At 38.6% G+C, this 24,017-nt stretch overlaps 1 protein-coding gene and 1 pseudogene across 1 annotated transcript; one reads left to right on the top strand and one right to left on the bottom strand.

The window, feature by feature from the left end:
* The first annotated feature begins 3,029 nt into the window (after positions 1–3,029).
* Positions 3,030–4,433, top strand: LOC114046045 (heterogeneous nuclear ribonucleoprotein H-like). Its single transcript, XM_027866259.1, has one exon. The coding sequence runs from the start codon at positions 3,030–3,032 to the stop codon at positions 4,431–4,433; it is 1,404 nt and encodes a 467-aa protein (XP_027722060.1).
* An 11,494-nt stretch (positions 4,434–15,927) lies between these two features.
* On the bottom strand, positions 15,928–16,581 carry LOC114046077 (annotated as a pseudogene).
* Positions 16,582–24,017: the final 7,436 nt, after the last annotated feature.

The raw sequence follows: 24,017 nt of genomic DNA, 5'->3' as shown, positions 1-24,017 counted from the left end.
CTGTCCTAGGAAAAGGGAAAAGCAAGAGAGAAATGAATATGAATCTCATCCCCTACCCACCCCAAAGCATCACGATTTTCCAACCATGAAGTATCAAATCCACTTCATAGCCAGACTGAGGAATAGCCAGGTGGGTAACATTCCCTTTCAAAGGAATATAATGGGGAAACTGGGCCAGAAGGATCCCATCTTAGACTGAGGCTAAAATTGTCCCCACAGCTTTTTCCTGATGAAGACTTACCACCTGTATCACATTCTCTCTGAGTAGCTTGTGGCATTTCTCTCAGGGACTGCAGATTCTTGTCCACATTGTCCACTCCACATAACCTATCAGTTGCAGCATAGTCTTCCATGATCCTGCTTGTGGGTCTTTGGTACTTGCAGTCTTTCTTTCCAGTCACTTGCACTATTTTTCCTTTGACCTGGAAGATCTAGACTTTAGCTTTGACTTTTTTTGGTTACTCTGAATTTTACAACCATTGATAAACACAAACATTTCTATATACAGAGAACAGTTAAAGAGGATTATATATGAAGCCAAAAATCTCCATTTAATTCAGCTTGTTTTTCTTTTCAAATGTATATAATAAATTGTGCAGATGAGTTTCAAAGCTGTACTATTTGTGTCTCTTCAGACTTCTTTTATTCTCTCCTATCCATTTTGTGTGAGATGCTACAAGGACCCTCTTTAATTTCTTTTTTAAAATTTTCTCTTCTTTCTTTCCTTCCTTCTTTTTCAGTTTGGCATCTTTGGCTCTGGTCCTCTTCTTTCTAGTAATTGTCCTCATAGAACCAAATAAGCAAAGTCAAGCAAAACAAATTCACATTGGCCACGTCCAAAAATACATCTGCCCTTCAGGTCCTCCACCTCTCTATCAGATAATGGGTTGCCTGCTTCATCATTAGTAGTCTTGAGTCATGACTGTTCATTGCATTGATCAGACTTCTTAAATCTATCGGGTTTTTGTGACGATGTTGTAGTTATTAAATTATTCTCCTGATTCTGTTCATTTTGCCCTATATCAGTTCATATAACACATCTTTCCAGGTTTTCCTGAATTCACTGCTTTTATCATTTCTCACACTATAATAATATTCCATTCCACTTAGTATGCCATAATTGTTTCAGCCATTCTTCAACTGATGAGCTTTGACTTTCTTTCCAGGTTTTGTTAGAGCAAAAAGTAATACTGTGTGTGTGTGTGTGTGTGTTTATGGATCCTTTCCATCATTATATTTTATCTTTGGTGTATATGCCAATCACTGATAACAATTAGACTAAAGAGTATATATAGTTTGGTGACTTTGGTGATTTTATAGGTCCAAATTGCTTTCCAGAATGACTAGACCAGTTCATAAATCAACCAGTAGTACATTAATTTACCTATTTTCCTGCAACCCTTCCAACCATTGTCACTGTCTTTTTATTGTCATCTTTGCTAATCAGATGACTCTGAGGTGGAACCTTAGAGTATTAATTTGAATTTCTCTATTAGCAATGTGGAAATTTTTTATATGACTGCTAATAACTTGGATCTCTACCTTTGAGGATTACTATACATATCCCTTAATCATTTATCAATTGGAGAATGGCTCTCATTCTTATATATTTGAATCAATTCTACATGTATCTTAGATTTCAGACGTTCATCAGAAAAACTTTCTACAAAAGCCCCGAGAGGGGTTGGGGGGGCAGGTAACTGATTCTTTTCTAAATTTAACTGCATTGATTTTTGTTTGTGCAGCTTGGTGGTACAGTGGAAAGAACACTGTACTTGGAGACAAGAAAAACTGAGTTCATATCTGGCCTCAGACACTTACTAGCTGTATCACCCTAGGTAAGTCATTTAACTTCTGTCTGCCTCAGTTTTCTCAACAGTAAAATGGGGATAATGATAGGACCTACTTCCCAATGTTATTGTGAATATAAAAATGAGATCATATTTGTCAAGTGCTTTGCAAACCTTAAAGGGCTATATAAATTCTAGCTATTATTGTACCAAAATTTCCATTTTAAGTAATAAAAATTGTCCATTTTATCTACTATGATTGTGTCTTGTTTCTACATAATCTCTTCCTCTCTCCATACCTCTGAGAGGAATCTCCACTTTTGAACTTCAAATTTATTTAGGATGTGATTTTTTTTTTAATAATTTGTCTATCAACTATCCATTGAAAGCTTATTGTGGTGTATGTTGTGAATGATGGTTTAAACCTAATGTCTGCCAGAATGCTTTCCAAAATTCTCTCTGCAGTTTTTGTGGAATGGTGAGTCTTTTCAACAATCATAGAGTGACTTTGGGTTACCTGAACACTCACTACTTTGAAAGTAAGAAATCTTTCCACAAAAACAAAAACAAAAACAAAAACAAAAACAAAAACAACAAAACCCTCCATGGTAGCAAAGCTATAGTATTCTGAGGCAGGTTGAAACAATTGCCAGTTTTGCCAAAGAACCTAGTCTAAAAAGGTAAGTGTAACACACAAGTGACCACAATGAGGCTGAAGATGGGTAGAAAAAAGAATAGGTCAGATTTTTAGTAATAGATGATAGAAGAGGGTCAATTCCCATTTCTCCTTGGACTGACATCAATTTCAGAAATGTCAGACCTGCAGTATCACCCCCCCACACACAAATAGGAATAAGTGGATCTTTCCTTTATGTGATAATTACTAGCTTTCTAAAGCCAAGAGCCAGATTGTATAGAAAAGGAACAAACTAGAGGCTTTTACTGTAAGATCAAGAGAAAAGCAAACTTGTCTATTACCACCAATACTACATTATGGTGCTAGAAATTCTAGATAAATCAATAAAAAATAGGAAGTTGAGAAAATAAATAGTTAAAGACGATGATACGAAGTTTTATTGAGAAAACTCTTCACAGTATCTGTGTAAGTAAACATAAGGGTTTACTTAGAGAACTCTAGAGAGTCAACTAAAAAAAATGAATTGAGATTTTCTTTACAGACACGCTGAAGTCAAGTCTCAAGACAATACCTTACCAAGCTGCTGCTGCTGACTTGACAAGATGATGCTGAGCACCAAAGGAGAAGAAGGCTTTGTGGTGAAGGTCCGGGGCTTGCCTTGGTCATGCTCAGTCAGTGATATTCAACACTTCTTCTCAGAATGCAAAATTCAAAACGAGGCATCAGGCATCCATTTCATCTATACCAGAGATGGGAGACCAAGTGGAGAAGCATTCATTGAACTCGAATCTGAAGATGAAGTCAAACTGGCACTGAAAAAGGATAGAGAGACTATGGCACACAGATATGTTGAAGTATTCAAGTCAAACAAGGTTGAGATGGATTGGGTATTGAACCATACTGCTTTAAATTGCCTTGACACTACCAGTGATGGCTATGTGCGCCTTAGAGGACTCCCATTTAGCTGCAACAAGGAAGACATTATTCAGTTTTTTTCAGGGTTGGAAATCATGCCAAATGGGATAACGTTGCCAGTAGACTTTCGAGGGAAGAATAGTGGGGAAGCCTTTGTGCAGTTTGCCTCCCAGGAAACAGCTGAAAAGGCTCTAAAGAAACACAGGGAAAGAATAGGGCACAGGTACATTGAAATCTTCAAGAGCAGCCAGGCAGAAGTCAGTACTCATTATGATCCTCCTCAAAAGCTAATGACTAGGCAACGTCCAGGTCCTTATGATAGACCTCAGGCTGGCAGATGCTATGACAGTCTTAGTAGAAGAGCTGGGTTTGAAGGAATGAGGTGTGATGCCTATGAAAGTGGGTATACAGGTTATGATGACTACAATGGATATAGTAATGAATATTACTTTGGAAGAGACCTCAATTACTATTTAGGAATGTCTGGTCATAGCTATGGAGACAGCTGGTCTACCTTCCAGAGTCCAGCAGGCCATTTCGTGCACATGAGAGGACTACCTTACAAAGCTACTGAAAATGATATCTATGATTTTTTCTCACCACTCAAACCTGTGGGAGCACACATTGAAATTGGATATGATGGCAGAGTGACTGGAGAAGCAGATGTTGAATTTGCTACTCATGAAGATGCTGTGGCAGCTATGTCAAAAGACAAAGCAAATATGCAGCACAGGTACATAGAACTCTTCTTGAATTCTATAGCAGAAGCAGACAGTGGAGCTTATGATCTCCAGATGATGGAAGGCATGGGCTTCTCAAACCAGTGTAGTTATGGCAGTCCATCTAGCCAGAATTTGAATGAAGCTTATGGAGGCGCCTACAACGATCAGATCGGCATGAGTAAAAGTGAGGAAGTTTTAGAGGAAAACTTCAGCAACTTTTCAACCACACATTGTATAGAGAACCAAGAAGAAGTGAACAGCAGCTACAACAACTTGGGGAACTTTGCATCTATGGGAATGAATATAATGGAAGAAATATCAGGCATGTCCAGTATGGAAAATGAATCAGTAGTGTATCCTGATAATTGACCTTTAGTCAACTTTTCTAAAGAAAAACAAACAAAAATGATGTTTTGCAATTCAGGTTTATGGTTTACGCTTACTGTTACTGAAATCAGAATCGTTTTTTAAAGCTCCAAGTTTGATATCTTTAGAACATGGGAAAATAATTTTTCATGATAAGCAAGTTGAATAAAGATTATAACTGCTAAAAATTTTTTTAGTATTTCTTAAAGTAGTTATGTTGTATGAGTGCTCTTAAGTATTGAGGTTAAGGCAATCTCAGTTCTATTAAATGTAACTTTTATGCCAGACTATCAGGAATGTCAAAATGCATTTTGAGAGACATGATATTTTATAATATATTTATTTATTTTCTCAATTACATGTAAAAACAATTTTTAACATTTGATTTTTAAAAGCTTGAGTTCTGAATTCTCTCCATTCTTCCCTCCCCCGCCCCAGTGAGGACACTAATTTTATACTGATTATGCATGTATAATCATGTAAAACATTTCCATATCAGTCATGTTGTAAAAGAAAACCTTGGGTCATGAAGAGTCAGTCATGACTGAAATGACTCAACAACAAAAAACACAAAAAATAAAGAAAGTTTAAAAAGCATGATCTGATCTGCATTCAGATTCTATCAGTTCATTCTCTGGAGGTGGATATCAATTTTCATCACAAGTCCTTCAGAATTGTCTTGGATCATTGTATTGCTGAGAATAGCTAAATCAGTCACAGATCATCACACAATTTTGCTGTTACTATGTAGAGTGTTTCCCTAGTTCTGCTCACTTCACTTTGCATCACTTTATATAAGTCTTCTCAGGATTTTTATAAAACCATCCTGCTTGTCATTTCTTACAACACAATAGTATTCCATCAAAATCATATACCATAACTTGTTCAGCCATTCCCCAATTAATGGGCATCCTCTGAATTCCTAGTTCTTTCCCATGATAAAAAATGCTGGTATAAATATTATTGAACACATAGATCCTTTTCCTTTTTTCTTTGATCTTTGGGGTAGAGACCTAGTAGTGGTATTGCTGGGTCAAAGAATATGCAGTTTTATAACTATTTGGGCACAATTCTAATTTATTCTCTAGAATGTTTGAATCATTGCACAACTCCACCAACAATGCATTAGAGTCCCATTTTTTTTGCCATATACCCTGCAACATTTGACATGAATTAAAAAACAAAACAAAACAACAAAGAACTGTGTGATTCAAAAGGGAAACATATGATGTGTTCTAGTTTATTTCCTTTACCATCCTATAAGGCACGTTTAAGGTTTGTTTCTTTTCAAGCCAATGAAGACAATTTTCAGAAACAATATGGATATTCTAGGGCTTTGGTCTTGGTGTTTATATTAAATTGTGAGGCATTGATTTAAATCTTTCATTGGATTGGAATTTCCTTTTAGCTATGTTGTATCAAGTGAAATTTGTTAAATAAAACTTTAAAAAATTAATTGAGGGTGTGGATCCAAGGTGATAGAGTAGATGCAGCAACCCAGCAAACTCTCTATTTTTTAATTGATTTTTTTCAATAATAAGATGATGAGATCTGATTGGATGAAGCAGAATCCAATTGAGAGAGGAAATGGCTGGGCTTGTCTGTATTGCCCATGTGATCCATCCTGAGGAACTTGATTGTTCTCTGATTTAAGGGATATTCTTGTCACTTTAGTAATGTAACACTGAGCACTGGTTTAAGGGTGATTGTAAGTTTAAAAGAAATTGCCACTGTATCACTAATTTGAGAGCAGAAGAAATGTTGATTTGCCTACAAGGAAAGCAGTGGGGGAGAGGGGTGGAGTGGAACCATAAAAACAGTTATTAGCAGAAAAGTAGCTTTTTTGTGGCACAGAATATTCACGAAGAAAATGAACACACGAATACCTACAGTCCCAGAGTTGTAAGTTGTCCCATACATGTGAGCTGTTCTCATTTATGTGACTCTTTGCTAGATTTCTCTATGTATGATCCATCTCCCCTGCTGCTATTGTAGAAGAATGTTACCTAGGTTAGTGGACTGTGAGGCATTGATCAATATTGTATTTCCCTTATCTTGTGTATCTTGTGGTGCTATAATTATTGGGTTTTTTCTTATCATTAAATAAAAGTTTTAAGTTTGAACTAATGGTATTATTGTGATTAATTTTGTGTAAATAAGAAATATGCCAGTGTCAGGGACTACAGTGGTAGTAGGTAGCCTCACCTCCCCATCCCACCCCAAACAAATACAAAGAACGGGGCGGGGGGGGGGGGGAGGAATCACTCCTGCACCTTGTCCCTGCCTAGTACCTCCACCATAGCTGCTGTGGCTGTAAACTATTCCATACATCTTCACGTCACCTGTCATACCATATTGATCCCAGAAATGAGAGCTCTCCATACCTGTAAACACTGTCAACCACATGACTCAAACTGCCTTTGCTAACTTATTGTTCAATACCTGATAGGAGCAACAGGAGGCATGATTAGTCAGTTAGTCGCCAGCCTAGAGACTCCAGCCATGAATAATGTCTCCTTAGTCAACCTCTACCTGGCCAGAAGTCATCTCAACCAGAGCAGACTGATGTCAGCACCTTTGGATCAGCAACACTAATGACCAGGTCCCCTGACTTGGCCACTGTGAGCCTCGTTCCCCTGGGGCTATATATATCTCACTCTCATCTCAGGGGGCCCACAGTTTATACCCCAGTTGGCAAGCCCACACTTTGCCAATGTAAGTTGAACTGAAGGACATCTGTTGCCACTTCCTAATGACCAAAGTAAACCCCAGGGAGACATGGACAGACACCCTCTAGCCTGCTAGTTACCTTTTGTTGTAAAAAAAAGTTGATGGTGTGATCCCTTTGGAGGCTAATCTCTGGTGCTTTGGGGGTGGGTAGGAGCTGAGATTCACATCCATTTCTCTCTTGTTTTTCCCTTTCCCTGAAGGAGAGCTGGATGAAAGGGAAATCAGCTATACTAGGGAAGCCAGCCAGCCTGCTTCTGTCTACTTTTTTTGTTTTGTTTTGTTTTCAACATTCACTTTTACAAGATTTTGACTTCCAGTTTTTCCCCTCTCTCCCTTTTCTTGTCCCTCCTCAAGATGGCAAGGAATCTGATATAGGTTATACATGTACAGTCATAGTAAACATATTTCCACATTAGTCATGTTGTGAAAGAAGAATCAGAATCAAAGGGAAAAACCATGGGAAAGAAAAAAAAGAAAGAGAGAAAATAGTATACTTTGATCTGCATTCAGACTCCATAGCACTTTCTCTGGATGTTGATAGCATTTTCCATCATGAGGCTTTTGGAACTGGATGATATCATTGTATTGCTGAGAAGAGCTAAGTCTATCAAAGATGATCATCACACAATATTGCTGTTACTGTGTACAGTGTTCTCCTGGTTCTGCTCACTTCATTCAGTGTCACTTCGTTTAAGTCTTTCCATGCTTTTCTGAAATTTGCCTGCTCATCATTTCTTATAGTACAATAGTATTCCATTACATTCATATACCACAACTTGTTCAGCCATTCCCCAGTAGATGGGTATTCCCTCAATTTCCAATTCTTTGCCACCACAAAAAGAACTGCTATAAATATTTTTGTACTTGTGGGTCATTTTCCCTTTTTTATGATCTCTTTGGCATACAGACCCTTTAGTGCTATTGCTGGATCAAAGGGTAGGTACAGTTTTATAGTTCTTTGGGCATAGTTACAAATTGTTCTCCAGAATGGTTGGATTAGTTCACAAGTCCACCAGCAATACATTAGTGTTCCAATTTTCCTATATCTTTGCCAACATCATTTTCTTTCTTTTTTTTTTGGTCATGTTAGACAATCTGATAGGTGTGATGTGGTACCTCAGGGTCATTTTGTTTTGCATTTCTCTAATCAATAGTGATTTAGGTCATTTTTTCATATGACTATAGATAGCTTTAATTTCTTCATCTGAAAACTGCCTGTTCATATCCTTTGACCATTTATCAATGAGGGAATGACTTGTATGCTTATAAATTTGACTCAGTTCTCTATATATTTTAGAAATTAGGTCTTTATCAGAGATACTGGCTGCAAAAATTTTTTTTGCCACCTTTCTACCTTCCTTCTAATCTTGGTTATGTTGGCTGTTTGTGCAAAACCTTTTTAATTTAATATAATCAAAATTATCCATTTTGCATTTCATAATGTTCTCCATCTCTTTTTTGGTCACAAATTCTTCCCTTCTCCATGAATCTGACAGGTAAACTATTCTTTACTCTCTTAATTTGCTTATGGTTATCACCCTTTATGCCTAAATTATGTACCCATTATGACCTTATCTTGGTATACGGTTTAAGAAACTAGTCTATGCCTAGTTTCTGCCATGTTATTTTCAATATTCCCAGCAGTTTTTGTCAAATAATGAGTTCTAATCCCAGAAGCTGGATCTTTCAGTTTATCAACTAGTAGATTACTATAGTCATTGACTACTATATCTTGTATACCTAATGTATTCCACTGATCCACTACTCTATTTCTTAGCCAGTACCAAACAGTTTTGATGATTGCTGCTTTATAATATAATTTTAAATCTGGTACAGCTAGGCTACCTTCCTTAATATTTTTTTTAAATTAATTTCCTTGGTATTCTTGACCTTTTGTTCTTCCAGATGAATTTTGTTATTATTTTTTCTAGCTCTATGATATAATGTTTGGTATTTTGATTGGTATGGCACTGAATAAGTAAATTAACTTAAGTAGAATTGTAATTTTTATTATATTAGCTCAGCCTACACATGAGCAACTGATATTTTTCCAATTATTTAGATCTGACTTCATTTGTGTGAAAAGTGTTCATATAGTTCAAATGTAGTATAAATGTAAATATAGTGTAAATGTGTTCATATAGTTCCCGGGTTTGTCTTGGCAGGTAGACTCCCAAATATTTTATAATGTCTACAGTTATTTTAAATGGAATTTCTCTCTCTATCTCTTGCTACTGTGCTTTGTTGGTAATATACGGAAATGCTAATGATTTTTGTGGGTTTATTAGATATCCTGCAACTTTGGTAAAGTTGTTAATTATTTGAAGTAGGTTTTTTTTAGTTGATTTTCTAGGATTCTCTACATATATCATCATATCATCTGCAAAGACTAATAGCTTTGTTTCCTTGTTGCCTATTCTAATTCCTTCAATTTCTTTCTCTTTTCTTACTGTTAAAGCTAACAATCCTAGTATAATACTGAATAACAGTGGTGATAATGGACATCTTTTTTTCACCCCTGATCTTATTGGGAAACCTCCTAGCTTTTCCTCATTACATATAACATTTACTGGTGGTTTTAGATAGATGTTACTTATCATTTTAAGGAAAACTTGATTTATTCCTATGTTCTCTAGTGTTTTTAATCAGAATGAGTGTTGTATTTTGTCCAAGCCTTTTCTGTATCTATTGAGATAATCATATGATTTCTGATGGTTTTGTTATTGATGTGGTCAATTATGCTGATAGTTTTCCTAATATTGAACCAACCCTATATTCCTGGTATAAATCCCACCTGCTTATAGTGTATTATCCTCATGATACATTGGTGTAATCTCTTTGATAATATTTTATTTAAATTTTTGCATCAATATTCATTAGAGAAATTGGTCTATACTTTTCTTTCTCCATTTTGGCTCTTGGTGGTTTAGGTATCAGCACCATATTTGTATCATAAAAAGAATTTGGTAGGACTTTTTCTTTGCCTATTTTTCCAAATAGTTTATATAGTATTAGAATTCATTGTTCTTTAAATGTTTAGTAGAATTTATTGGAAATTCATCTGGCCCTGCAGATTTTTTTTTTTTTTGGTTATACAAAGTGACTTGCCCAGGGAGGGTCACACAGCTAGTAATTGTTATGTGTCTGAGGCTGGATTTAAACTCAGGTCCTTCTGAATGCAGGGCAGTGCTCTATCCACTGCACCACCTAGCTTCCCCCTGAAGATTTTTTCTTGTGGAGTTCACTGATGGCTTATATAATTTCTTTTTCTAAAATCAGGTTATTTTATTTTATTTTATTTTTTGTTGTTGTTGTGAGGCAATTGGGGTTAAGTGACCTGCCCAGGGTCACACAGCTAGTGAGTATCATGTGTCTGAGGCCAGATTTGGACTCAGGTCCTTTCCACTGCACCACTTAGCTGGCCCTGAAATCAGATTATTTAAAGTTGTTTCCTCTATCTTTCCATGGCCCTCTATCTTTCCATGACCCTTTATTACATCTAATTTTCATTGCCTCATGACCTGAAAAGCATGCATTTAATATTTCTGCCTTTCTGCATTGGATTTTGAGGTTTTTATGGTCACTTTTTGTGTAGATGCCATGTACTCCCGAGAAAAGGGTATGTTCTTCTTTATCCCCATTCAGTTTTCTCCAGAGGTCTATCATATCTAACTTTTCTAAAATCCTGTTCACGTTCTTAAATTTTTTATTTTTTATTTTGTGGTTAGATTTATATAGTTCTGAGAGGGGTGGGGTTGAGGCACCCCACCAGCATAGTTTTTATGTCTATTTTTTCCTGTAACTCACTTTTCTAAGAATTTGGATGCTATACCACTTGATGCATAAATGTTTAGTTATTACTTCATTTTCTATGATTTTTTTAGCAGGATGTAGTTTTTTTTTTTCCTTCTCTGTTTTAATTATATCTATTTTTTGCTTTTGCGTTGCCTCAGATTAGGATTGCCACCCCTGCTTTTTTTTTCTACTTCTGTGGAAGCATACTATATTCTACTCCAGCCTTTTACCTTTACTCTGTGTATATCTCTCTGCTTCAGATGTGTTTCTTGTAAACAACATATTGTAGGATTCTGGTTTTTAATCCAATGTGCTCTCTGCTTTCATTTTATGGGAGCATTGATGTCATTCACATTCACAGTTATGAATACTAACGGCATCTTTCTCTCCATCATATTTCTTCCCTCCACCTTTTTATACTTCTCTTTCTCCTTTCACTCTTTCCCTCCTCACCACATTTTGTTTCTGACCACTTCCTCCCTCAATCTGCCCTCCCTATTATCAGCCCCTTTCTCTTTTCTTTCTCCTTTCCCCTACTACTTCTGTACTCTCTTCTGCCCTCCCTTCTATCTACTGCCTCCCTTTCCCCTCCTACTTCCCCATAGAGTAAGCTAGATTTTTATACCCAACTGAATATATATGTTATTCTTTCTTTGAGCTAAATCCAATGAAAGTCAGGCCCAAAAAATGTTCAACCCCTTCACTCCTTTCCCTCTTCTGTAATAGGTCTCTTAATGCCTCTTCACATGATGCAATTTCCCCTGTTCTGCCTCTTCTTTCTTTTTCTCCCAGCAAAATCCTTTTTTTCACCCCTCAATTAATTTTTTATATTAGTCAACTTACCCACACCCTCTGTCTATGTATACCTCTTCTAACTGCCCTAATAAAGATGCAGTTCTCAAGAGTCACAAGTACTATCTTCTCGTGTAAGGATGTGAACAGTCTAACCTTATTAAATAACTTTTTCTTTCCTCTTTTCCTTTTTATGCTTCTCTTGAGTCTTATGTTTGAAGATTGAATTTCCTGTTCAGCTCTGGTTTTATCATTACGATTGATTGAAATTCCCCAATTTCATGGAATGTCTATCTTTTCCCCTGAAAGATTACGCTCAGTTTGGCTGGGTAGTTGATTCTTGGTTGTAATCAAAGTTCCTTTGCCTTTCAGAATATCATATTCCAAGCCCTCTGATCCTTGAATGTGGAAGCTGCTAAGACCTGTGTAATCCTTACCATGGCTCCATGATATTTAAATTGTTTCTTTTGGGCTGCTTGCAGTATTTTATTTTTGACCTGGGAACTCTGGAATTTGGCTACAATATTCTTTGAAGTTCTCATTTTGACATCTCTTTTAGGAGGTGATAAATGGATACTTTCAATTTCTATCTTACTCTTTGGTTCTAGAATATCAGTGCAGTTTTCCTTGATAACTTCTTGAAAGATGATGTCTAGGCTCTTTTTTTAACTTTTAAGGCTCTTTTTAAAATTGTAGTTTTCAGGTAGTCCAATAATTTTTAAATTATCTCTCCTGGATCTCTTTTCCAGGTCAGTTGTTTTTCCAATGAGTTGTTTCACATTGTTTTCTATTTTTTTATTCTTTTGGTTTTGTTTTATTGTTTCTTTATTTCTCATAAAGTCATTAGTTTTCATTTGTTCACTTCTAATTTTTAAGAAATTATTTTCTTCAGTGAGCTTTTGTACCTCCTTTTCCATTTGGCCAATTCTACTTTTTAAGAGTTTTTTTTTTCTTCAGTGAATTTTTGTGTCTCTTTTTCCATTTGGCCACTTCTGTTTTTTAAGTCATTCTTCTCCTCATTGACTTTTTGTACTTCTTTTAGCATTGGCCTAGTCTATTTTTTAAGGTGTTATTTTCCTCAGTATATATTTTTTTGCCTGTGTGTCTCCTTTATCAAGCTTTTGACTTGTTTTTTTTTATTTTCTTGTGTTGTTCTCATTTCTTTTCCCAATTTTTCCTCTGCATCTCTTGATTTTCAAAATCTTCTCTTAGCTCATCCATGGCCTGAGACCAATTCATATTTTTCTTGGTGGCTTTGGATGTAGGAACTTTGATTTTGTTATCTTCTTCTGAGTGTGTATTTTGATCTTCCTCGTCAGTATAGTAAATTTCTATGGTCAGATTTTTTTCCCCCATTGTTTGCACATTTTCCCAACCTATGACCTGATTTTTACCTCTTTGTTAAAGCAGGGCTCTGCTTCCAGGGAGGAAGGCTCACTGTCCCAGGCTTCTGGAGTTTTGTGAAACTATTTTAAGAGCTATTTCTAGGAGGAAGCTAGGTGGTGCAGTGGCTACAGCACTGGCCCTGGAGTTAGGAGGACCTGAGTTCAAATCTAGTCTCAGACACATAATACTTACTAGCTGTGTCACCCTAGGCAAGTCATTTAACCCCGATTGCCTCACTTAAAGAAAAAATCCAGATATATTTCTAGGGACCTGTAAGTTTTCTGTTCTTCCAAGGTGGCATAATCTAAGGAGAGGTATTTACCACTCTCCTGGACTGTACTCCGCTCTGTGAGTGACCACAAGCACTCTTTTCTGCCCTCAAACTGTGAGTCAGGTCCCTGCTCTACTGTGGCCACAAGCTCTGGTGTGCTAGTGCTCCTCCTTGCCCTGAGACTGCCACCTAGGACTGTGACCTGGATCAGAGTATCAGAAAAGCAAGAAAATCCTGCCTCAGTGGTAGTAAAAAGACTCCTGTAATCTCCTTCTGACCAGTTGTTTGATCACCTTACTGTCTCTGGACTGAGAGTTATGGAAGCAGGTGCAAAAAGGAGGTCTTTAATCCAGGCCAAGTGAGTTGTATCTGGGGGTGCCACACAGCAAGTTCCAGGGTACCCCAGAAGGACACTAGGAACAGGAATTATGTAGGGTACTAAGGCAGAAGGAGTGGCCAAGCTGCAGGTGGGAGATTTACAAAATAGTCAGAGGCTGGGAGTGACAATGTCTGGTCAGCTCCAGGCAATTTGTTGGCCTAGGAAGGGAGACTGTCAGCCTTAGTCAGTTTGTAGTTAACTGTGTTTGTCAAGTGTTTAACACAGTACCTGGCTTATAGGTGCTAAATAAAGTTTTGTTCCTTTCCTTTTCCCCCATTCTCCAGAGAAGACAGGGGGTAGCTATGGGACTCCCTCTCATACTCCGCAGGGAGAAATGTAAGTTAAGTGCCAGGAAAGAGTCTCAGCTAAGGTCAGGGGCTTTTGAAGTAAGGGAGGTACTGATGGCCTGGCCTTTTCTATTCTTCCTCAGTTGGTTCAGCAACCACAGCAAGGATAGAAAAGACCCATTTTTATTGAACCTTGAAAGGTGGAGGGAGGTGAGGGCAGTTGGGAAGCTTTAAGATTAGATGCAGCTGGGGAAAGTGAGTTGGCCTTTAGTTGTGGCTGATCTCAGGAACTTGCTGTAACACCTAAGGCAAATGCCTGTTGAATGCATTCAGGTCATGATTTCAAACTGCCTGATGCTTTGATAGATAACTGAGCAAGATAATCCTGATAGGTGCAGGTGTCCAAAAGGAGATGGCCTAGTGTCATCTCAGGAGTTTACAATCATTTTTCTAAAGGGTATCAAAGCACATGCTGCTGCCCTTAGCTACTCCTTAATAAAGGGATGTTAAGCAAAACCAGGAAAGGGTAATGGGAAATCATGGGTCCACTAAAAATAACTTGGCAGTAGTGGCTAGCTTCTGTACACTAGTGCAATCCCCTATATTTATTGCAGTTGTCATAGAGGTTGCTAGTCCATGGTTGGGCCCCTCCCTGACTCTGTCCCTGATTATGAGGCCCACCACTTATCTATTCCATCTCTTATTTACCTTTTTTTCCCCTCCATTTGCCTCAAAATCTTCTCCCTGTGTACATGCTCTCCAACTCCCCCCAGCCCCAGGTGCCAGTTGTGCCCCAATATTTCAAATTCCTCCCTCCAAATGCAGCATGAATACATGTTTCAAACACTAAACCTCCCACCATAAGGGATTACCTCTTGCCCAGGATAAGGCCCTCATCAGGGCAGCTAGGTGATGAGGTAGATAGAGAATTCCATGTTTGGGTCAGCTTCATAGGCCATAATTATCACAGACAAGACTTCCACTTCAGGGCTTGAGGGTATCCACTGAAATGTGTTGGGATTGGGTTCTTGTGCAAGCCTCCAAAGTGATGACCCCATCATAGAGCAATGGTTATTTTTTCTTTTAAAGAGACAACTTTTATTTTAAGTATTTTGCATTACAGATTTCAAAAACCAAATGTCATGGATTTCAGAAAACTACTTTTGACTGGCGAGCACAAAAAAAAGAGAATAATCTGTAAGAGTGGGACACAGACAGCTCAGTAAACTTTATTTTTTGGCTTTTCTATTACCCATGTCAATGCAATGAACTCTTTGCTTCCATCTTAATTCAGTATTAGCAACAACAGCCAAAGATCTTGAAATCATAATGTAATTCTTAAAGAGATAAGGATATCAGAAAATAATCAAACCTCTTGTATTCTGAACAAAACTGGAACAGATATTGAAACTGCTTCCTTTTTGAAAAGGAAAAGGTGTTAATTAACAATATTCAATCAGTTCTCTGCATTTTCATTAACATCCATAAATAAATTACCCATTTAAAAATCAATCTATCCTTCTTTAAGCATCTCTTATATGCATAATACTTGAACTATTTCATTTCAGTAGTTTAAGTAATTTCCCATTCATAAGTCAAACAGCAATTTAAGAAATATAACCCGCCCAGGGGAAGTGATAGTCTCTAAGTTTTGTAGGGCAAATGGAACAGCAATCAGAACTTCAGCAACCTTTGACACTCCTCCAATGTAAAACCGACAAGATATAGTCGATTCAAAAAGCTCTAATAAGATGGTCACAGGGCTGAAACAATGGACAAATTGAGCTGGGGGTCCAGAGGTGAAGTTAATGGGTTTCCCCCAAGTGTTTCAAACCTTCTATGCACACCAAGTTGATCTCATGCTTTGTACTTGTCTTTGCCAGTCTCACTAATGACACAGACATGGTTTAAATCTCTGAAATATTCGTTGTAGTCCAGGGCATAGCCAACGACAAATTTATCTGGAATTTCAAATCCAATAAAATCAGGTCTGTATCCCACACTTCGTGGGGTCCTTTTCACCAGCAAGCTGACTACTTTCACCATTTTTGGATTATACTGCTTGATCAGGGAAAGCAAAGTCTGCATTGTTTTCCCTGTGTCAATTATATCTTCAGCAATCAGGACATTCTTAACAGTTAAGGTTGAGAGATCATCTCCCCCTATCACTTTTATGTCCCCAGTTGACTGGTCGTTACAGTAGCTCTTCAATCTGATAAAATCTACAGTCATAGGAACTGATTGATCACTATTCCTGTTCAGTGCCTTGATATAATCCAGCAAATCAGCAAAGAATTTATAGCCACCTTTGAGGACACATAGGGCAACCAAATGGTGGCCTATCTCCTTCATTACATCTCGTGCCAAACGTTCGATCCTGTCCAGGATTAGCCCATGAGGAATGAATACTTTTTCCAGGTCTTGAGTATAATATTTAGGGATGCAAAATAAGTCCAGGTCATAGCCTGATTCATCATCTTCAATCACGATGCTGGGGCTGATGTTGTCCATGATGGTATGGAAGTGGGGCTGGGCCAGCTGGGCTTTAGCAAGAGGAGAGGGGAGGGAGAAGGAAGTGAAGAAGAAATGAAGGAGAAGAAAGGAGAGAAGGAAGAGAGAAGAGGACAGGAGAGGAAAGAAGATAATTAGAAGAAAGAGGGAGAGGAGACAATGACCAGGGAGCAAGGGAGGTATCAAGATGCTACCTTGCCAGCTCCAGTTCTAAGCTGAATCTCGTTGATTTCTACTTCACCACTGGTACCTATAGAGAGAAGGGTTAGTATCAAAGTTATGGGGTTGAAATAGCAATATGAGCCTGGGCAGGCTATTGGCTTTCTTTGCCTGCACTATCAGAGAGAATTAGCTTCCAGAATAATTTTCCCTTTATCTGATAATCAGAGGGTTCTCCCTTCTTCCACCCCTTGATATCTAATCACTGAGAGGAGGATCATTTCATTATGTAACTTTTCTGTGGGTTACCTCAAACATAGTTTGTAGTTTGAGAAAGTGAAGGTAATCACATTCCTCATTGTAGAAGATAGAATATGAGAGGCAAGATATCAAGGAAGGATCATCTGAGGAGAGGGTAGAGACAAGTGGTCTCAAGATTTCAACAAAATGATGTGGAAATGTCATGGCAAAAAGGAACAAAATATAATTATCATTACTTTTGAATTGTTTTAAATCTGTTAAGGGCAGTTAGGTTAAGCAGTGGCTAGACTCTTCTTCCTGAGTTCAAATCTGGTCTTGGACACTTACTAGCTCTATGACCCTGGGCAAATCACTTCACCCTGTTTCCCTCAGTTCCTCTCAGGAAAATGAGTTGGAGAAGACCATTCTAGTATCTTTGCCAAGAAATCCCCAAATGGGGTCCACATGTGGCCTTAAGACTGAAGGTTCCCCACCCCTTTCTCCTGAGCTTTACCCATTGCCTTTTGGACAACTCAAACTAGATGCCCCATAGGCATCTCAAACCCAACAAGTTTAAAACAAAGACATTGTCATTCCTTATGAACCCTTTGTTCTTTAAAATTCCCTATTACTGTCAAGAGCACCACTATCCTCATAATCACCCAGACTCATAATTTCAGTGTTATCATCGTCTCCCCACTTGCACTCATGCCAGATATCCGAGCTGTTGCCAAGCCTATTACTTCCAGGATAAAATATCAAATCCCCTGGCTCCTCACCCTTCCCCTATTCCTTCTAAAAATTCCCTGTCATTTACACTATAACATATGTTGTATATTCACATAGAAGTTTCTATACAGTCTCCCCATTAGAATGTGAGCTCTTCGATGGCAGGGATCATGTTCTTGCCTTTCTTTAAATCCCCAGTATTTAGCTCACTGCCTGGTATATAGTAAGTGATTAATAAATGCTTGTTGCCTGACTGCACTGAGTGCATAGATAGGTCCTGCCAAGGCAAACAACTGGTGTTGGACTAATCCAAAGCATTTGGATGCTACCTAGGGAGCTCCCTAAGAATTCAGCTACACCTAAATCTCCCCAACCAAGACTGTCCAGAATAATATCATCACTGTGTTAGAATCATGCCACTGCTCTCTTTTTAAGTGATCCTGACCTAAATACATCTGGCTAACCTTAAGACCTCCTGCCAGGCTCCATGTATTATCCCATTTGATCCTGACAGACAACCGGAGTTAAGGAGACAGTAAGCTCCCAGGCCCCATAGCTCTAGTGACTCCAAGTCCTCTGAACAGGCCAGCTCTCAAATTTTCACAGATCTGCAGGAAAAAGGGGCATTTTCCCAGGAGGAAACCTACCTTTGGAATCCTGCTAGGAGGCTTCTTAGTCAGGATCACAACTGCAGTTGGGGTCCACTCTGGTGTTGGAGCAGGAATTTCTCAATGAAAGCCAGTACTAGGCTTTTATATGCTCTTCCCAGATATCATCAGTTCTTTCCCATTCACAAGAAGAAGGGGTGTGAACTGCTATCCTCACAATGAGTGGCACAATAGAAAAATTCCTTTGTTTCCCCCTCACTCAGCACCAGCCCTTATTGGTTAGTTACATTCCCAGCTTAGTGCCTCATTTACTTACATTGAACTCGGGACACTTTCTGAGTTCATCAAAGTGTTCACTTATCAGAAACAAAGAAGAGGGAACCTACTCCCTTGATAAGCTAATCATAGTACTTTTCTAATTATTTACTAAGTGTAGAGTGCTTTGACAAAGTGAGGATCAAGTCTTCTCTTCAGTGAAGATAGCTTTTTACCAAATGATCCCATAGCCAGACTCATTAAAGGATCTCAGTGTCTGAGTAAGCCAATCCAGGCCCAAGCTTCACTTTTTCTGATTTCTGAACTGGACAATTACCATCAGGTAGGAGGGAGTCAAAAAGCCTCCTCCCCTTGGGCAAGAATGTCACATGGGCCATGCAGGGCAGCCACAGCATCAAGAACCAGCTCCTGGCAGGACAAACAGAAAGAATGGCCTTCCCAGGTTCAGGAAATGTCCTGCACTAGTAGCTAATCTAGCTCACTGGGCTTCTGGGCTTGGCTACAAGTTAAGGAAATGAAACTCCCTGAAGTCTAGGCACCTAAGGCAGTAGCAAGAATAAGCATGACTGGACAATATACCTTCTAGTAAGTGCCATAACCATTTCATGGATAAAAATTCAATAGTGGCTCACTGTCTCCATGTCTCCCCTGAAGAGTTTCCTAACTGTAATAAAAGAAGACATTTATAAGGAACTTTCAAGTTTGCTAAAGGTCCTTAACACGTGATTTCATTTGAACCTTCCTATTTAATAATGATGAAAATCAGCTAAACTTTACTCTGAAGGAAGTTAGCCATTCCACAGAACTTTTGTTGCCTCTCTGAGGCCTGCAGAGGAAGGAAGAGAGAGACCTAGCTTTTCAGGGCCAGCAAAACTTGTTGGTCTCCTCTCCCAGCAAACTTCTAGCATTCCACACTGATTGCCTTGTCCTAGACCTCTTGCCTGCTCTCTTTTTTTCCCATCACCCATTCTCTTTCCAGCTAGACTCTGATGTGTAGTGCTCTTGGAGGACTCCTCAGAGGCTAAAGCCCTAGGGACTAAGATATATGAAAACCTAACCTCAACTCGTCACTCAATGATAACCATCCTTTCAGCGTGGCATATCCTTTTGCTGCCAACAATTCTGAAACCTCGGCTATGACTGATCAAAACACATTCTGCATCCCCCATTGAGCAGGGAAAACTCTTACTAATACCCACTTCAACCTAAGCCATCACAATGTTCCATTTTAAAGCTATCCACCCCTTCTCTCTCTGAAACGTCTCTTCCATACATAACAAACTAGCTTTCATCTTAAACACTTTTTTCTACTCTCTCCTTTCATCATCTTACATTCCTTCAGACCTGGCTCCCTCCTAATGACACAGCTTCTCCTCTTTTCCACATACAACCATGAAGGGACAAAAGAGCACAGCCCTTCTCAGATGGCCATCTGAAATGTAGGCAATTCTTTCCCTGTCAAATGCCTGAATAGTTGACCAGGTCTAGGACTGGAATCCTCAGCAATAACACCTTCTACAGCAGAACCTACTGTCTTCTCCAAAGAGACCAAGGACTATGGGACTGAACCCCCTGTCTCAGTAAGAGAGATTTCATCTCTGAACAAGGCTAGCATTAGGAATATTGGGTTAGATTCTTGTATTCCAGTTGAAAGGACTATCTCTCTTATTATGGTGAAGGAAAAGATTGTACCCCCTATTAATACAGAAGAGATTCTTAACCATTTTTGCATGGACTCCTCTGACATTCTGGTGAGACCAAAGGATTCTCAGAAAATACTTTGAAATATATAGGCTTATAAATGAAACTAAATATTTTTAAATATAATTATCAAGTTAAAAAAAACCCCAACAGTTATTGGAGACTTGGCTTTCTTTCAATTCATTCTTTCCTTAAGGGAAGCATTTTCTTTTAACTGCTTCCCTGCAAAAATGGCTACTGCCAACTGTTTGAAAATAAGATAGGGATTCCTATCCACTGGCATCTCAGAAGAGAGAGGAAGGAAAGATAAAAGTATTTATTAAAGACCTACTGTGTACCTGGAACAGTGCTAAGTCCTTTACATATATTATGTCATTTGATATTCACAACCACTCAAGGAGGTAGGTGATGGAGGTGACTATTATCCCCATTTTACAATTGATGGAACTGAGGCAGAGAAAAGTTAGGTGACTTACCCAGGGTCACATAGCTAGTAAATGTCTGGGGCCCTGAATAGTATTCTCTATTAAGTATACTTAATACACTTTGGCAAGAATTAACATCTCTATTTTACAGATAAGGAAACTGAGGTTTAGGGTGGATAAAAAAAACTTGACCATGGTCATGGAACTAAGATTATGTCACAAGCACTGGGGCAAACCCTAAATCCCTACTGATTCCCACTCTTTTCAGAAGGCCAGCTCTCAGTTTTCCCAGATCTACCAGCAAAAGGGCATTTCCCTAGGAAAACACCTACCTGGGATGTCCTGCTAGGCTTCTCAGTTAGGAACACAGCTACAACTGGAATCTAGAGTCTGAACAGAGACTTCTCAAAACTGAACCAGTACTGCCCTTTTATATTCCTTTTCCTCCCAAGGTTCTCCTCCTGCCATGGCTTTTCCATTTTCATAAAGAAGATGTGAATTCCAACCTGTCATGAGTGGTCAAGTAGAAAAATCCCTTTGTTCCATCTCACCAATCACCACCCTTCAGTTTTAGTTACCCTCTCAGCTCTCTGCTTAGCACCTCATTTAATTAACATTTAACTCAAACTCTTTTGAGTGTATCACTCCTCAGAAACAAGGAAGAGTGAGTTTATCCATTGAATTAATGAATTCAGGTACTGTGCTCTAAATTAAATATATGACTATTACCCTGATGTGGCACTCATGCTGGGACCCCAGCACTAGGACCATATCTCTCCCCTGTCCAAATACCCTATCTCTGGCAATAACTTGTGAGTGGGTCCAGTGAGGCAAACTATCTCTCCATATTACAATAACAAGCTGGCCTCTGTAGAATTTCCCTTATATGAACAGGGCTGTCTTGTACCAGCAAAATTGTCATGTACTGATTCACACAGTTATGATATACAATGCAGAAGTCAAGCTATAGATGTCAACTCCGGAGTCTATCTTGTTACAGAAATACAAATATAGACATATAGACTCCTTAGAAGCCCCAACCCCCAGGCCATGCCAGTAGTGAATGATGGCCTGTGCCCAAGGCACAGAAACTCTACGTTACCACCTAATTAGCATACTTGGCACACATTCACTGTACCTTTCCTATATAAACCTTAGTATCACTCCTGTTAGATTATGAGTTCCCTAAGGAGCTCTGCCCTCCGTTAATAATCTTATAATAAAACTTTTTTTTTTTTTTGCCACTTGACTGGAAGACTGCTTGAGTCTGCAAATTCTTTCCAGACAACTTCACCCTGAACCTCAGTATTTTGGGGTCCCTGAAGTCCCAACCTGCATCAACCCCAGTCAATTGCACTAGCAGACCCAAATTGGGTTTATGAACCTCACAACTTAAAATCCTCTCCCCTTCTAGACATAGCTTTCCTCTATTCTCAATCTTATCCTAGTATTGAAGTAAGCAGAGTTGGCAGAGATTTACATGATTATCCATATTTCAAGATAAATACAAGGATAGTTTTCTTTTTCAAAAATAAAATTGTATTGATATCTTTTGTTTTTTCTATTACCAAAATTTCTGCCAATATTCCTTCCCCATTCTCTCCAAGACAGCCATTCCATGTAACAAATAGTATTTATTGCAGGGGAAAAAATAGAAAGGAAAAAAGTCAACAAAACTGATCACTATGTTGGAAAAATCTGCAAAAATCTGCAACATACCACACCAATGGTCTATCCCTTCAAAGTATCTGAGGCCCTGAATACAATTGCTTTTATTAAAATAAAAAGGGTTTATAGTAATTATATTATATAACACTGTCATCTCTCTCCCAGAGAGTCATCTTCTATGACAAATAGTGTTTTTAGAGAAAAAATGAAGTCATTTAAATTTATTGATACATTGCAAAATGTATCAATGAACTGAAAATATGTGCATTGTATAATGACTATTGTCCTCTCACCATGATAAGCGTTAATCAACACTATTTACAAGAGTAGTAGTCTTTTCTAAAGAATGTTTTTGTTGATATCTTTTGTTTTGTCCATCTGATGGTCCCCCCAACAGTTAGTTGGTTCTTGATGCCATGGCTGCTCTGCATGGCACATGTGGCTTCCCTGTCCAAGGACCTGAGGCTCCAGAGGAGGCTTTGACTCCCTCATAGTAGATAACAGTTGTCTAGTCTGAAGATTAGAAGTGGAGCTTGGACCTTGGTTGGCTTACTCACACAATGGGATTTTTTTCCTCAGCCCTTCAGTAACATGTGTGATATTTTGGCAAAAAGCTCTGTTCACTGCAAGAAGATTGGAACGTTCCTTTTTCTAAGTACCTCACACTTAGTAGGTACTTAGGAAACTGGTGTGATTAATTCATTAATTCAGTGGATAAACTCACTCTTCCTTGTTTCTGAGGAGTGATACACTCAAAAGAGTTTGAGTTAAATGTTAATTAAATGAGGTGCTAAGCAGAGAGCTGAGAGGGTAACTAAAACTGAAGGGTGGTGATTGGTGAGATGGAACAAAGGGATTTTTCTACTTGACTACTCATGACAGGTTGGAATTCACATCTTCTTTATGAAAATGGAAAAGCCATGGCAGGAGGAGAACCTTGGGAGGAAAAGGAATATAAAAGGGCAGTACTGGTTCAGTTTTGAGAAGTCTCTGTTCAGACTCTAGATTCCAGTTGTAGCTGTGTTCCTAACTGAGAAGCCTAGCAGGACATCCCAGGTAGGTGTTTTCCTAGGGAAATGCCCTTTTGCTGGTAGATCTGGGAAAACTGAGAGCTGGCCTTCTGAAAAGAGTGGGAATCAGTAGGGATTTAGGGTTTGCCCCAGTGCTTGTGACATAATCTTAGTTCCATGACCATGGTCAAGTTTTTTTTATCCACCCTAAACCTCAGTTTCCTTATCTGTAAAATAGAGATGTTAATTCTTGCAAAAGAGTTACTCACACAAGCTCTTAACATCACCTATCCAGAGACCTGCTGTGAGCAGATTGTGACGTTAGTTTGACAGTTATGTCAGGCCCACTCAGAAGGAAAGCAGTGTCTTATTTCTGATCCATGGTTACATTGGTCTGAACTATCTTGGCTAGGGAGAATGGGTGTAGCTCAGTTCTTGGGAGAGGCCCTGAACTAGAAAGCAAAAGACACTGAAGATACTCATCACTGATTGCTTTCCTTGCTAGGACCTAGCTATGCACTCAGTAGGCAGGCTGTCAGTCAATAAGATTTATTTTGCATTTACTTTGTGCCAGGCACAGTGATAAGTGTAGGGTACTTTGATGAAGAATCAGCCAACTA

This window comes from Vombatus ursinus, unplaced genomic scaffold (assembly GCF_900497805.2).
Source record: "Vombatus ursinus unplaced genomic scaffold, bare-nosed wombat genome assembly UNPS02014780.1, whole genome shotgun sequence".
Classification (NCBI taxonomy): domain Eukaryota; kingdom Metazoa; phylum Chordata; class Mammalia; order Diprotodontia; family Vombatidae; genus Vombatus; species Vombatus ursinus.
This window is presented reverse-complemented; position numbering and strand designations above follow the sequence as displayed.